Source organism: Dipodomys ordii, unplaced genomic scaffold, assembly GCF_000151885.1.
Source record: "Dipodomys ordii isolate 6190 unplaced genomic scaffold, Dord_2.0 Scaffold54, whole genome shotgun sequence".
Lineage (NCBI taxonomy): Eukaryota > Metazoa > Chordata > Mammalia > Rodentia > Heteromyidae > Dipodomys > Dipodomys ordii.
The window spans coordinates 4,668,507-4,681,161 of record NW_012267270.1 but is presented as its reverse complement, the minus strand read 5'-3'; the positions used below and the strand labels follow the sequence as shown (position 1 = coordinate 4,681,161).

The 12,655-nt window shown below is 53.8% G+C and overlaps 2 protein-coding genes across 2 annotated transcripts in view; one reads left to right on the top strand and one right to left on the bottom strand.

The window, feature by feature from the left end:
* Ehbp1l1 (EH domain binding protein 1-like 1) overlaps positions 1-8,240 on the top strand; it is an 18,608-nt gene extending 10,368 nt beyond the window's left edge. The window contains exons 13-21 of the mRNA XM_013020899.1: positions 1-165; positions 5,920-5,934; positions 6,128-6,197; positions 6,308-6,366; positions 6,464-6,587; positions 6,816-6,915; positions 7,530-7,603; positions 7,685-7,799; positions 7,905-8,240. Of these exons, the coding sequence (XP_012876353.1) occupies positions 1-165; positions 5,920-5,934; positions 6,128-6,197; positions 6,308-6,366; positions 6,464-6,587; positions 6,816-6,915; positions 7,530-7,603; positions 7,685-7,799; positions 7,905-7,956 (774 nt within the window). The 3' untranslated portion in view covers positions 7,957-8,240. The remainder of the gene's footprint in view (positions 166-5,919; positions 5,935-6,127; positions 6,198-6,307; positions 6,367-6,463; positions 6,588-6,815; positions 6,916-7,529; positions 7,604-7,684; positions 7,800-7,904) is intronic.
* A 1,197-nt stretch (positions 8,241-9,437) lies between these two features.
* Positions 9,438-12,289, bottom strand: Kcnk7 (potassium channel, two pore domain subfamily K, member 7). The gene is made up of 3 exons (XM_013020923.1): positions 11,971-12,289; positions 9,937-10,335; positions 9,438-9,734 (listed from the first exon to the last, which is right to left on the bottom strand). The coding sequence occupies exons 1-3, from the start codon at positions 12,287-12,289 to the stop codon at positions 9,529-9,531; spliced, it is 924 nt and encodes a 307-aa protein (XP_012876377.1). The 3' UTR covers positions 9,438-9,528.
* Positions 12,290-12,655: the final 366 nt, after the last annotated feature.

The following is a 12,655-nucleotide window of genomic DNA, read 5'->3' as shown; positions in this document are numbered from 1 at the left end:
TCGGTGAACGGGGAGGCGGGGCCGGTGCCGCCGCCCCGGGCGCACGGCTCCTTTTCCCACGTGCGGGACGCGGATCTCCTGAAGAAGAGGCGCTCGAGGCTGCGGAGCAGCAACTCCTTCTCGGCGGATGAGCCGGACGCGGGGGCCGCGGGGGCCGGGCCTGCGGTGAGTGCCCCGCCGAGGCCGCTCGGGCCCGGCAGACAGAGCTCGAGGCCGGGCTCTACCTGAACTACTGCTGGCTTTTTTTTTCTTTTGGTCGGTCGTGGGGCTTGAACTCTGGGTCTGGGCGCTGTCCCTCAGCTCTTTAGCTCAAGGCGAGCGCTTTACCGCCTGAGCCACAGCACCACTTCTGGTTTTCTGGTGGTTTATTGGAGATAAGAATCTCACGGTCTCTCCTGCCTGGCCCTGAACCACTGAGATCCTCAGATCTCAGCCTCCTGAGTCGCTAGGATTACAGGCGAGAGAGCCATGGGTGCCTGGCAGTGCATTTGTTTATTTATTTATCTGTTTATTTATCGCTTCCATTTCCTGGAGTTCATTTCGATAAATATTGTTTTATATGGTCAAAGACACATAGGCTTTGCAGCTTTGTGTTCCATCCTTCCTTTGGTCTCACTGTGTGTGAATGCCTAGAGACCTATAGAATGGATCATGTCCCAGTGTATTTTAGGCCTAGCTTCTGCATTTGAGAGAAAACATACACCTTTTGTCTCTCTGAGCTTGGCTTACTTCACTTAGCATGATTTGTTCTAGGTTGCTGGGTTTCCCTGCAAATGACATACTGTTATTCTTTCTAATGGCTGTGTAAAGTTCCACTAGGCACATATTTTTTTGGATTCAGTCATCCATCGTAGAGCATCTAGGCTGTTTCTATAACTTGGCGATTGTGAATAGTCAGCAATGAACACGGATGTACAAGGGTCTTGACAGTACCGTGACTTGTAATGTTCTGTAGGGGAAATCTATGTCTGTTTGTTTTTGCTGTCAGCAATGGTTGCAATAGTCCTCATTCCCACCCACAGTGCAGTAGGGTTCCTCTCTCCACATCCCCACCAACATTTGTTGTTTGAATTCACAATGTTGGCCCTGGGGACGAGATGGGATCTCAACATTGTTTTGATTTGCATTTCCTTATGGCTAGGGATGATGAGCATTTCCTCAGGTGTTTCTTTCCCATTCTTACCCTTTCTGAGATTCTTTCCCATTCTTATCCCTTCTTCTGAGAAGTCTCTCCTTAGCTCCTTTGCCCATTTAGTGATTGGTTTATTAGCTTTGAGAGGGGTTAGTTTCTTGAACTCCTTCTGTATTTGGATTTTAGGACTTTGGCAGATGTATTGGCATTAAAGATCTTTTCCCAGCCTGTTGGCTGTCTTTTTAAAAAAAAAAAGTACTAGTACTGGGTTTGAACTCAAAGCCTTGTGCTTTTTCAGTTTTCTTGCTCAGTGCTGCTGCTCTACCACTTGAGCCACAGCTCTACTTCTAGCTTTTTGGTGGCTACTTGGATTTTCCTACTTGGGCTGGTTTTGAACCATGATCATCAGAATTCACCCTCTTGAATAGCTAGGACTACAAGTGTGAGTCACAGGTGCTCAGATTGCTCCTTCCTTACCTCTCTTCCTCCCTCCCTCCCTCTCTTCCTTCTTCCTCTCTTCCTGCCTTTCCTTTCCTTTCCTTTCTTTCTTTCTTTCTTTCTTTCTTTCTTTCTTTCTTTCTTTCTTTCTTTCTTTCTTTCTTTCTTCCTTCCTTCCTTCCTTTTCTCCTCTCTCCTTCCTTCCCTCCCTTCCCCTTTTCTTTCTTGTTCTTAGTGGTTTTTGGGTTTGAACTCCAGGCCTTTTGTGTTGTTTTGTTGGTCGTGGGGGTTGAACTCAGAGCCTGAGCACTGTCCCTGAGCTTTTTCACTCAAGGCTAGTGAGCTAACACTTTGAGCCACAATACCACTTCTGACTTTTGCTGTGATTAATTGGAGATAAGAGTCTCAGACTTTCCTGCCCAGGTTGGCTTTGAACTGCGATCCTCAGATCTCAGCCTCCTGAGTAGCTAGGATCACCCCCACCCGGCATACCAGAACTTTTGCTTGCCAGGCGGGTACTCTGCCACTTAAGCCATCCTTTGTGTTCTCTGCTTTGAATCTTTAACTCCAGCTGCTGGAGACCAGTTTCCTCTTTTCCTATAGTGGAGGTTGGAGGTGGGACAGCCTTCTGGGGCATGCCCCCTCCCCCCTTTGCACAGAGCTCAGATGACTTGCGCAGGGAGTCCTGTCACTGTGCCGAGTAGTCTTGAAGGGAGCAGGATCGGGCAGGGTCTTGAAGGGAGCCGGATCGGGCAGGGTCTCGCAGCCCCGGAGGTCCAGGTCACAGGGCAGCTTTCAGGCATGATACCCACAGCTGTCCAGTGATAGATGCTGAGCTTGGAGGAAAGGAAGGAGTAATTGAGAAAGGCTTTTTGGAAACAGCAGTGGCCATCTGAGCTAGTTGAGAAGATGGGAGGGGGTGGTGCTCAAGTAGAGGGACTTTCGCAAGGAATCATGCAACATTAGGGAAGTGTGGGGCTCAGTAGGGAACTGCCAGCCATCTCCCAAAGGCTTCCAGATGGTGGGGAAGCCAGGCTGAGAGCAAGAGGCCCCAGTGCGGGCTCAGAGACACAGGGCTGAGGTTACAGATGAGACCGTGAAGGGCACCAGGGGCATGTCTTAGGGGATGCTTTAGGCCAGTGAAATACAGCCACTTCTAGCCCAGTCAGTTTACGTATGTCATGGAATTGCACTGTGCCTTAAACTCAGGGCCTGGGCCCTGTCCCTTAGCATTTTTCGCTCAAGGCTGGACACTATACCACTTGAACCACATGATTTGTCTGCTCAGATTTTGACAGATTTCAAACTGTGATCCTCAGATTTCAGCCTTCTGCATATCTAAGATTCAGGTGTGAGCCACTGGTGCCCAGTTGTCATGGAGGTTTTTGGTCGGTTGTGGGGCTTGAACTCTGCGCCTGGGCGCTGTCCCTCAGCTCTTCAGCTCAAGGCAAGCACTCTACCACTTGAGCCACAGTGCCGCTTCTGGTTTCCTGGTGGTTAATTGTAGATAAAAGTCTCACAGACTTTCCTGTCTTGGCTGGCTTTGAACTGTGATCCTCAGATCTCAGCCTCCTGAATAGCTAGGATTACAGGTATGAGCCACCAGTGCTCGGCCTCGTGGCGTTCTTTCAGTCATAAAGCAGAGGCTCTTCCCATCCTACATGCTTTGTTCTGCCTCCCAACCTCTGGGCCTCTGAGGCAAGCCCTCCTCTAGCCTCTGCCCCACAAGAGATACTTGACCCTTCTCCTCATTGGCTGTGCCCCCAACACCCTCCCAAGTGGGAGGTGACATGGCTTGGCTGCACCCTTGGAAGCTCCCAAAGGCCTAGAGTGGGTTGAGGTCAGGCACATTCTCATGACAACGCCGTGCAAAGAGCAGCCTGTTGCGGGCACAACCCACAGGGCTTCCTGGAGGAGGGACCATACATGAGAGGACTGAAAGAGGAATTGAGTCAGGCCTGAGGAGGAAGCACTGGGATTCCCATCGAGGTTGGCATGAGTCAGCTCGATTGTTGCTGAAGTTGGCCTTTTTTTTTTTTTTTTTTGGTTGTGGGGCTTGAACTTGGGGACTGGGCGCTATCCCTGAGCTCTTTTTGCTCAAGGCTAGCGCTCTACCACTTTGAGCCACAGCATCACTTCCAGTTTTCTGGGGGTTAATTGGAGATAAGAGTTTCACAGACTTTCCTGCCTGGGTTGGTTTTGAAGTGTAATCTTCAGATCTCAGTCTCCTGAGCAGCTAGGATTACAGGCGTGAGCCAACAGCTCCCAGCTTGAAGTTGGCCTTTTCTATCTCCTACCTGTTGGGTAGGCTCTCTGTTTTATTTTATTTTTTGTTAGCATGTAGCTTGAACTCTGAGTTTGGGCTCTGTCCCTGAGCTCTTCAGCTTAAGGCAAGTACTCTACTGCTTGAGCCACAGCACTACTTCTGGTTTTCTAGTGGTTAATTGGAAATAAGAGTCTCACAGACTTTCATGCCTGGGCTGGCTTTGAACTGTGATCCTCAGATCTCAGCCTCCTGAGTAGTTAGGATTACAGGCGTGAGCCACTGAGACCCGGCTTTAGGCCCTCTCTTTATGGTTGGCCTTTCTCCAGCAGCCCTTGGCTCCTTAGAATGCCCCTTCCAAGGGGAGGGGATTGTCATCCCGTTTTACATGTGGGACACTTCTGTTCAGGGAGAGGAAAGATAAAAGCCCAGTTCGGTAAGCCTGAGTGTTCATTGGCACCCTGTGCTGGGCCCAGCTCTTTCGACTGACTGTGACTCTGGACTGTGACTCTCTCTGCTCTTTTCTTTGGCCAGTCCTGGGGCTTGAGCTCAGGGCCTGGGCATCTCCCAAAAGGAGAGTGGCCAGGCACTGGCGGCTCACCTCTGTATTCCTAGCTACACATGAGGCTAAGATCTGAACATCCCAGTGTGGAGCCAGGCCCGTCAGTCCACGAGACTCTTATCTCCAATTAACACCAAAGCCAGAAATGGTAGAACACCAACTCTGAGGAAAAAAAAAAAGCTAAGGAACAATGCCCAGGCCCTGAGTTCAAGTCTCAGTACTGGCACAGAAAAAGTGCCTGAAACATAAATGCTTAGACGATAGTAGCATTATTATTTGTCAGTGTTCCCTGGGTGCAAAAGCTAGGCCAATCTGAAGAGATTACCTCTGGGCAGGAAGTCATTCACAACCACCAGCATGGGTGGGGTGGGGGTGGGGACTGTCACCAGGGGCCCTGGCAAAGCTACTACCCACCCTCAGAATCAAGGTTCAGACCTTCCCTGGCACTGGTGGCTCACGCCTCTCATCCTAGCTACTCAAGAGGCTGAGATCTGAGGGTCACAGTTCAAAGCCAGCACAGGTGGGAAAGTTGTGACTCTTATCTCCAGTGAACCACCAGAAAGTTGGAAGTATACTGTGGCTCAAAGTAGTAGAGCGCTAGCCTTGTGTGAAAGAGCTCAGGGACAGCACCCAGGCCCTAAGTTCAAGCCCCATGACTGACCAAAAAAAAAAAAAAAAATTAAGACTTGCTTCCAGAGGCAAGAAGTTCAGGAAGCAAGGCTAAAAGAGGTATGGGAGCCTGAGGCGCCTGCGCAGGCCCTAGCTCGGCTGTGCCGGGCTGTGCAGGTCAAGTTGGTTAGAGTAGCTCAAGATGGAGCCTGAAGAAGGTTTTAGGGAAGTGAAAGTCATCAGTATGACCAGAGTGTAGTGTCTCAGGGGCCGGGTGGGGGGAGTGAAGAGGGGCAGTAGGAGGCAAGTGGAGGCGGAGCCACCCCCAGGCCGTGGCAGTGAGGCTGGACGATAAAAGGGTTACAGAGAGTTACAGCGTTGGTGAAGGTTTGGGAAGGTCGTGATGGCAGCTGGTAATGAGGACACCACTGACCCAAGCGAGAGCTTATAGCACCTGACAAAGGGTTGTCCAGAGCTGCCTCTCAGAGGGGTGCAAGTTGGGGCAGAGTTTGGGGGACTCAACACTATGGCCCAGAAGCATGATCAGAGCTGCATCTTCAAGGGTCACCAGCTGTCAGCTGAGGGTCCCCAGAGAGCCAGTCCCAGAAAGCCGATGGAGCTGGGGCACATCAGGCCCAAGCCCTGACCTGTCGGCTGTTCAACTCACAGGTCCATACAACCTGTCTGGTTTTGGTGCTGTGGGAGGAATGCAGTTGGCTCCCTAGGTGTGGAAACTCATAAAGCAGGAGGGCGCCCCCTTTTGGCCAGAGTATGGATGTGCTGGCTTAAGACCTGGCTCTGGATAGCCTAGCTTGGGCGATGTGGCTGCTTTGGGGCTTACTAAGGGTCACCTTGGGAGACTCTAACCATACTGGAGATGCCAGCACTAGGTGATAGGAGACCCTGTGAGGTCAGGGACTTGGTGCAAAGGTGAGTATGGATGGGTACAGGACTCTAGGCAGTGGAATAGAGTGAGGGTCTGGGCCATCATAGGCCCCTTTCTCCCAGGAAGGCAGGGTCGGGGATTGAGGAGCCTGCCTACCTTTGCTGTGTGAAGTTTTGGCTAGGCCCAGACTGGGCTGTCTGGAGTTCCTCCCAGCCTCAGTGGCCTCTTTCTCCGCAGGAAGGCCCGGTCCCTGCCCCCAGCCCTGCCCCTGGCCCTCCGGCTGCCCCAGCCCTGCAGCAGCCCGCTGGTGAGTAGTTTTGAAGGGTCTGTGACCCAGTTCAGTTCAGGCTGCTCACAAATCCTGGTCTGGGGCCTTTGGGGGTTAGACGAGCCTTATAACCTGATCTCTGTCTGCAGGTGGGAGTCCCCCCTCAGAGGAGGAGGTACCCTTAATTCCAGGGGAGGAGTCTGGACTGGTGAGGAGGGCTCAGTGGGGAGGACTGATGTGTGGGTCTTTCTGGGCAAGGCCTGGGGTGAGCCTACCCTCCCCTGCACCCCTTTCTACTCCCCCAGCAACGGTTCCAGGACACAAGTCAGTATGTGTGTGCGGAGCTGCAGGCCCTGGAACAGGAGCAGAGACAGATAGATGGGCGGGCAGCGGAGGTGGAGACACAGCTGAGGAGCCTCATGGAATCAGGTAGGGTGGGCATCTGGGGTTCCCTCCTCCACACAAGGGGGTGGGAGGAACTGAGAGGCACAGCCGGAACCATTGTCCCCTGCCGAGCCCGGAGTAGGGAAGACACTTGCTAGAGGCACACAGCGCAGGCATCCAGGATGCCTCGAAGCAGCAAGCCTGCTCTCCAAGATGCCTAGTTGCTCAGCCGGGACAGAAGGCAGTCCTGGTGATTGTCCTGGCTTGATTCAGGTGTCAACAAGCTGGAGGAGGAAATGCTGATCCAGGAGTGGTTCACCCTGGTCAACAAGAAGAACGCTCTCATCCGTAGACAGGACCAGCTGCAGCTACTGTGAGTACCTGCTGCAGTGACCCGGGTCCTGCCCCACTCCACGCTTCCAGTAAGGCCCCTCCCCTCCCTGCCGGCAAAGGCTCCGCCCCACCTGCAAGGCCCCGCCCCTACAAGGCCCCGTCCCCAGCGGGTCACAGCGGGCCAGAAGTAGTAGCTTACTTTAGTTAAAGCTGCTATTTGGAGCCTGGCATGGTGGCTCACGCCTGTAATCCTAGCTGCTCAGGAGGCTGAGATCTGATGATCACAATTCAAAGCCAGCTCAGGCACGAAAGTCCATGAGACTCTTATCTCTAATAAACCACTCAGAAAACTGGAAATGGCGCTGTGGCTCAAGTGTTAGAGTGCTTGCCTTGCGCTGAAGTGCTGAGGGACAGCGCCCAGGCCCAGAGTTCAAGCCCCATGACCACAAGAACATAATAATAATAATAAAAATAATAAAACAAAAGACTAGTTGAAACAAAATAAAGGAATATGAATGAGGACTAAGCTATAATGCTGAGATCAGCCCGGAACCTCTAAGCAAACTGGTAGGGAGGTGGGATGGGTCTCGGGGTGCTAGGAGCGGGGCACCCCCTCCCCCGTCCCCTGTCCTGACTTGGCACCCTGCGGCCCAGCATCGAGGAGCAGGACCTGGAGCGGAGATTCGAACTGCTGAGCCGGGAGCTGCGCGCCATGCTGGCAATCAAAGGTGGGCGATGGGGCAGGAGGGTCGTGGGGCAGGCCAGGGCCAGGCTGGGCATCTGCTGACCTTGGCTCCTCCGCTGCTCAGATTGGCAGAAAACCGTGGCACAGCAGCACCGGGAGCAGCTCCTGCTGAAGGAGCTGGTATCCCTGGTGAACCAGCGGGATGAGCTGGTCCGTGACCTGGACCACAAGGAGCGGATGTGAGTGGAGGCCCGGTGGCGCCGGGAGGCTGGGGAGGCAGCTGGGCGGAGGACTGGACCCGGAGGCCGCGCGGGGTACTGATCGCAGCCCTTCCTGCCCGGCAGCGCCCTGGAGGAGGACGAGCGCCTGGCGCGCGGCAGCGGCGCCGCAAGCTGAGCCGGCAGCTGAGCCGGCGGGAACGCTGCGCGCTGAGCTGAGCCCCGGGACCCGGCTGCCTCCGCGGGGCCGGTGCCCGCTCGCCTTGCCAGGGTGCCTGGACGCCCAGCCGGCGGACCCCAACCCTGCGGTGTCCGCGTGCTCCAGGCCGTATTTATTTGTCGGTATGAATGTGTGCGTGTGTGTCCCCAATGGCTCAGGGACCTTGGGGGACCAGGACCCTTGCGCCACCCCCACCCCCCAACCCTTCTTGAGACTCCCTAGCAATAAAGCCGACACCAACACCCAGCGCCCCAATGCTTTCTCTCTGGACAACTTGGGTTTCAATAGGAGGAAGAGGGCAGGCTCTCTGCCACCCTAAAAACCGCCAGGACAACTTGGCAATTCCCAAAGGTAGACTGAGGCAAGAGCTAGGTCTTCCAAGGACCATGACCTAGGAGGAGATTTGCATTTTGAAAGAAGACACGGAAATGGTCAGCTTGTCTCCTGTTCTGTTTACTTTTCTTTGTGGTGGTGGGGGGACCTCACTATAGTAGCAATCCACTTAGTTATTTGTTTGTTTATATTTATTTATTTTGGTCGGTCGTGGGGCTTGAACTCTGGGCCTGGGCTCTGTCCCTGAGCTCTTCAGCTCAAGGCGAGCGCTCTACCTACCACTTTTAGCCACAGCACCACTTCCAGGTTTTGAGTGGCTGGGGATAAGAGTCTCACAGGGACTTTTCTACCCAAGTGGGCTTCGAATCCTGATCTTAAGATCTCAGCCTCCAAGCCAGGCGCTGGTGGCTCACGCCTGTAATCCTAGCTACTCAGGAGGCTGAGATCTAAGGATCGAGGTTCAAAGCCAGCCCGGGCAGGAGAGACCCTGAGACTCCTATCTCCAAAAAACCACCAGAAAACCGGAAGTGGCGCTGTAGCTCAAGTGGTAGAGTGCTAGCCTTGAGCTGAAGAGCTGAGGGACAGCGCCCAGGCCCAGAGCTCAAGCCCCAGGACCGACAAAAAGAAAAAAAAGATCTCAGCCTCCTGAGTAGCTAGAATTACAAGTGTGAACTACTGTGCTGGGCTTTTTTTTTTTTTCCTTGTTAATTAACTGGAGATAAGAGTCTCATGGACTTTCCTGCCCAGGCTGGATTCCAACAGGGATCCTCCGGTCTCAGATACTGAGTAGTTAGGATTACAGGCATGAGCCACTGGTGCCTGGACCATTTTATTTAATTTTAAATATAACTATAATTTTATTGTTATTGTTAAGGTGATGTACAGAGGGGTGACCATTTCATGACTCAGGTGAAGAGTGCATTTCTTTTTGGACAATGTCACCCTTTCCTTCGCTTTCTCCCAGTTTCCCCCTCCCATCCCTGCCCACAAATTGCATAGTTCATTTCCCACATAGTGTCTACTGCATACCATGACCATTTTAATTTTTTTTTATTAACACATTATTCCCTGAGGTCCTTATTTATACCCCTGGCTTCACTCCACTTCCCCCATCTCCAGATTCTTCCCCAAGCACTCCTGATGACTGCCTCTGGCTCCTTCACGTAAAAGAAGGTGAAGTTGGGCACCTGTGCCGTGTCAGCAAGGAGGGGTCTGGTCTGAGGTGGGAGTGGGGGGAGGCAGGGTGCTCAGATCCAACTCGTCTCGGCTTAGGATGCCATGTTGATCCTCAGCTGTCACAGGGCCACTGGACCCAAAGAACTTCACCATGGCACGGACTTGTGGCAGCTCAGAGAAGGTCTCCACAGCCAGCAGCATGGCAAGGAGTCCTAGTAGCAAGTAACCTGGGGAGGAAAGGTTGCTAGGGCCGCTCTTGGATGCTCTTGATGTTCCCCAGTGAGATGACACCCCGACACCTGGCACCACGTCCAGCACTGCCCCTAGGTTTCTTTGGACTGTAAGTTGCAGCTCCCCCAGTGGCTTATGGGAGCCATAGTCCAAGCACGCCCCCCCCCGCAACATCTCCCCGCTTCGCTCTGGACTTACCAAGAAGGGAGAACTGGCCAAGGTGGTAAATCCCTGGATGCAGGCCACGGCCCTGGCCAGGCAGCAGGTCTCCCAGGCCAATGGTGCTTAGGGAGCCGAAGCAGAAGTAGATGGCCTCTAGCAGGCTACAGTCACCCTGGACACCCCACAGCACCAGAGCCGGCAGCAGCACGAAGATGGTAGCCACTAACAGGCCGAATCCGGTAGCCTGAAGCAGCGCAGCCCGGGCTGGTGTCAGCTGCCAGCGGGTAGTTGCCCAGACACCCAAGCAGCTGAAGGAAGGGAGCAGGTAGTGTTGCAGGGCAGCCACAAGGGCTAAGGAAGCTGGCAGCCCCAGAGCCGCGTAGACCACACAGAAGGCCTTCCCAGCTGCCGATAGTGGAGCCATGTGGCCATAACCTGGAGGAGAGAGAGACACCTACCAGTGATCTTGAAAAGGGGTCCCCATTGTCCTGCCAGAAAGCTGCCCTCTAGTGGCTCACATTGCACATGCTCTTCAGGCTCTGCTCTTTGGCTAGGATCCTGGGTAAGTCCCTCAACTCCTCTGGGCCACTCTTGTCTTCCGTAGAAAATGAAAGGCTAAAGGAAGACAATACATTCCTCAGGCCTGTTGTAGCTGGGACAACTCACAACTACTGTCCTGTCTTGGGAGATCTTGGCCGTCTTCCTTCCTTCATTTGTTCTTTCCTTTTCTTGTTTTCTGGTGCTGGAGATTGAATGCAGGATCTTATGAATGCTAAGCAAGTGTAGGACCATTAGCCACACCCTCAGGCTGAGCCAGACTTTCTGAGAGATTTCCTTGGCTCTGCTTTTGACCTATATTTCCAAGTCCATAAGCGTGTCCTCTACCCATTTCCCAAAGGGACATCACGTCTGTCTATGTGCCAGGCCATGAGCTGGAATTTGCTCAGGCCCTGACTTACGGTAGGAGAGCAGGCAGGAAAACACAAAGGACTACAAAGAGGCAGGATGAATGAGAAGGCATTTGGGTCTGGAGAAGTATGTGTTAAGGGAGAGGTGGGAGAGCAAGGCATGCTGGGATAACAGGATCAGCTGGTCCAGAGGTTGCAAACCGCAATGCCCTCAGAAGCCAGATGTGAGATAATACAAGGGTATTGAGGTGGCTGGAGAAGCTGGGCTCTGTGGAGGTGTTCCTGTCCTGTTCTAGCTTGTATGTTGACATGTAGGGATTCAGGCTCAGGATGAATTTGTTTCTTGAGTTTCCGAAAGAAATTGGAAATAAAGGTTTGGATTCAAAAACTATTTGGAAGCCAGGTATGGATGGCTCACACCTGTAATCCTAGTTACTTAGGAGGCTGAGATCTGAGGATCGTGGTTCAGAGCCAACCAAGGCAGGAAAGTCTGTGAGACTCATCTCCAATTAACCAACCACCAGAAAAAACTGGAAGTGGCACTGTGGCTCAAGTGGTAGAGTGCTAACCTTGAGCTGAAGAGCTGAGGGGCAGCACCCAGGCCCAGAGTTCAAGCCCAACAACTGACAAAAAAATCCAAAAAACAACCCTCCCCCAACTCTTTGGCAATTTGCAGAACAACAAAAGCCAGGTTGGGTCTCTGCTTTCTTTCTCTGGGCCTAAGTACATGCTATTCCTGAAGACAGGAATTCTTCCATCCTTTGTCAGCATCCTGTGGCTTTGGTGAATAGATCATCATCAGAACATCCTCACATTCCTTCTGCTCTGTTTCCTCCACATCCCTCCATCCAAGAATCCACCCCGCAGTGTGTGTTTTCTGCCATATCATGTGGACTAGGTACTTTTCCCGGGTCCCGATCAGCGCCTCAGGTGAGGCTGTGGAGGCCACACCCCTTCTGGCAGCTGAAGTGGAGGCACCAGTTGGGGTGTGTTGGTGTGGGGAGCCCCAGTGGTGATGTCAGGCCTGATAGAGCTGGAGCTTCATCTGGCGCTATGGCGCTGGGGGAAGGGCTGCACTGCTAGGGTCCTGGGGTGTGGGGGGAGGGCGGGGTCATGACCTCAGAAGCCTCCTCCTTTAGGGTTGCGTGGCATGGTGGCCTACCCGCGGTGGTGAGGATACTGGCAGTGAAGAGCAGGGCTGAGGGAAGATCCCAGTTGCTGGTGTCTGAGCCGTTGGCCAGGCTGGAGACTCCGTGGGACTGTGCTCTCAGGGTGGTGCCCAGAAGCTCCTCCAGGGCTCCAGGTGGCAAGCAGGCCCCATACTCCGCCAGGAAGGTAGCCAGCTCAGCCTTGAGCTGGGCTTGGAGGCGGAGTGCTGGAGGGCCCTCCAGGGCCTGGAATACCACAGCCCCGAGCCCCAGGGCCAGCAGGTGGGCCACAAGCAGGAGCAGATATCGGGCCCAAGGCCTCAGACCCCCCATAGCACGATGCTGAATCTGGGGTGCTGCTGTGGGAGCTGACTGCTCCACCGCAGGCCCCTGGGAGGGGCTGGGCAGGGCGGGGCTGGAAGGAGGTGCTGCGTGGGTGGCTGGGAGAGAAGTGGGGTGAGTGTGCACCGGAGGGAGGGGAGCTGGAGGGCTCCTCCCAGTTTCTGGGGCAAGACCCAGCAGCTGGGGCCGTGGGGGCGGCGGAGAAAGGTGCTGTGGTAAGGGTGGCGGCAGGGTGGGGAAGCCGAGGCCTAGTGAGGGCCTCACACTTATTCGAGGTCTTGTTCCCTCAGGCTCAAACTCCATTTCACCATTCAGACACAAGGGAAGGGGCACACAGGTGTGTCCTCCTGGTGCTTG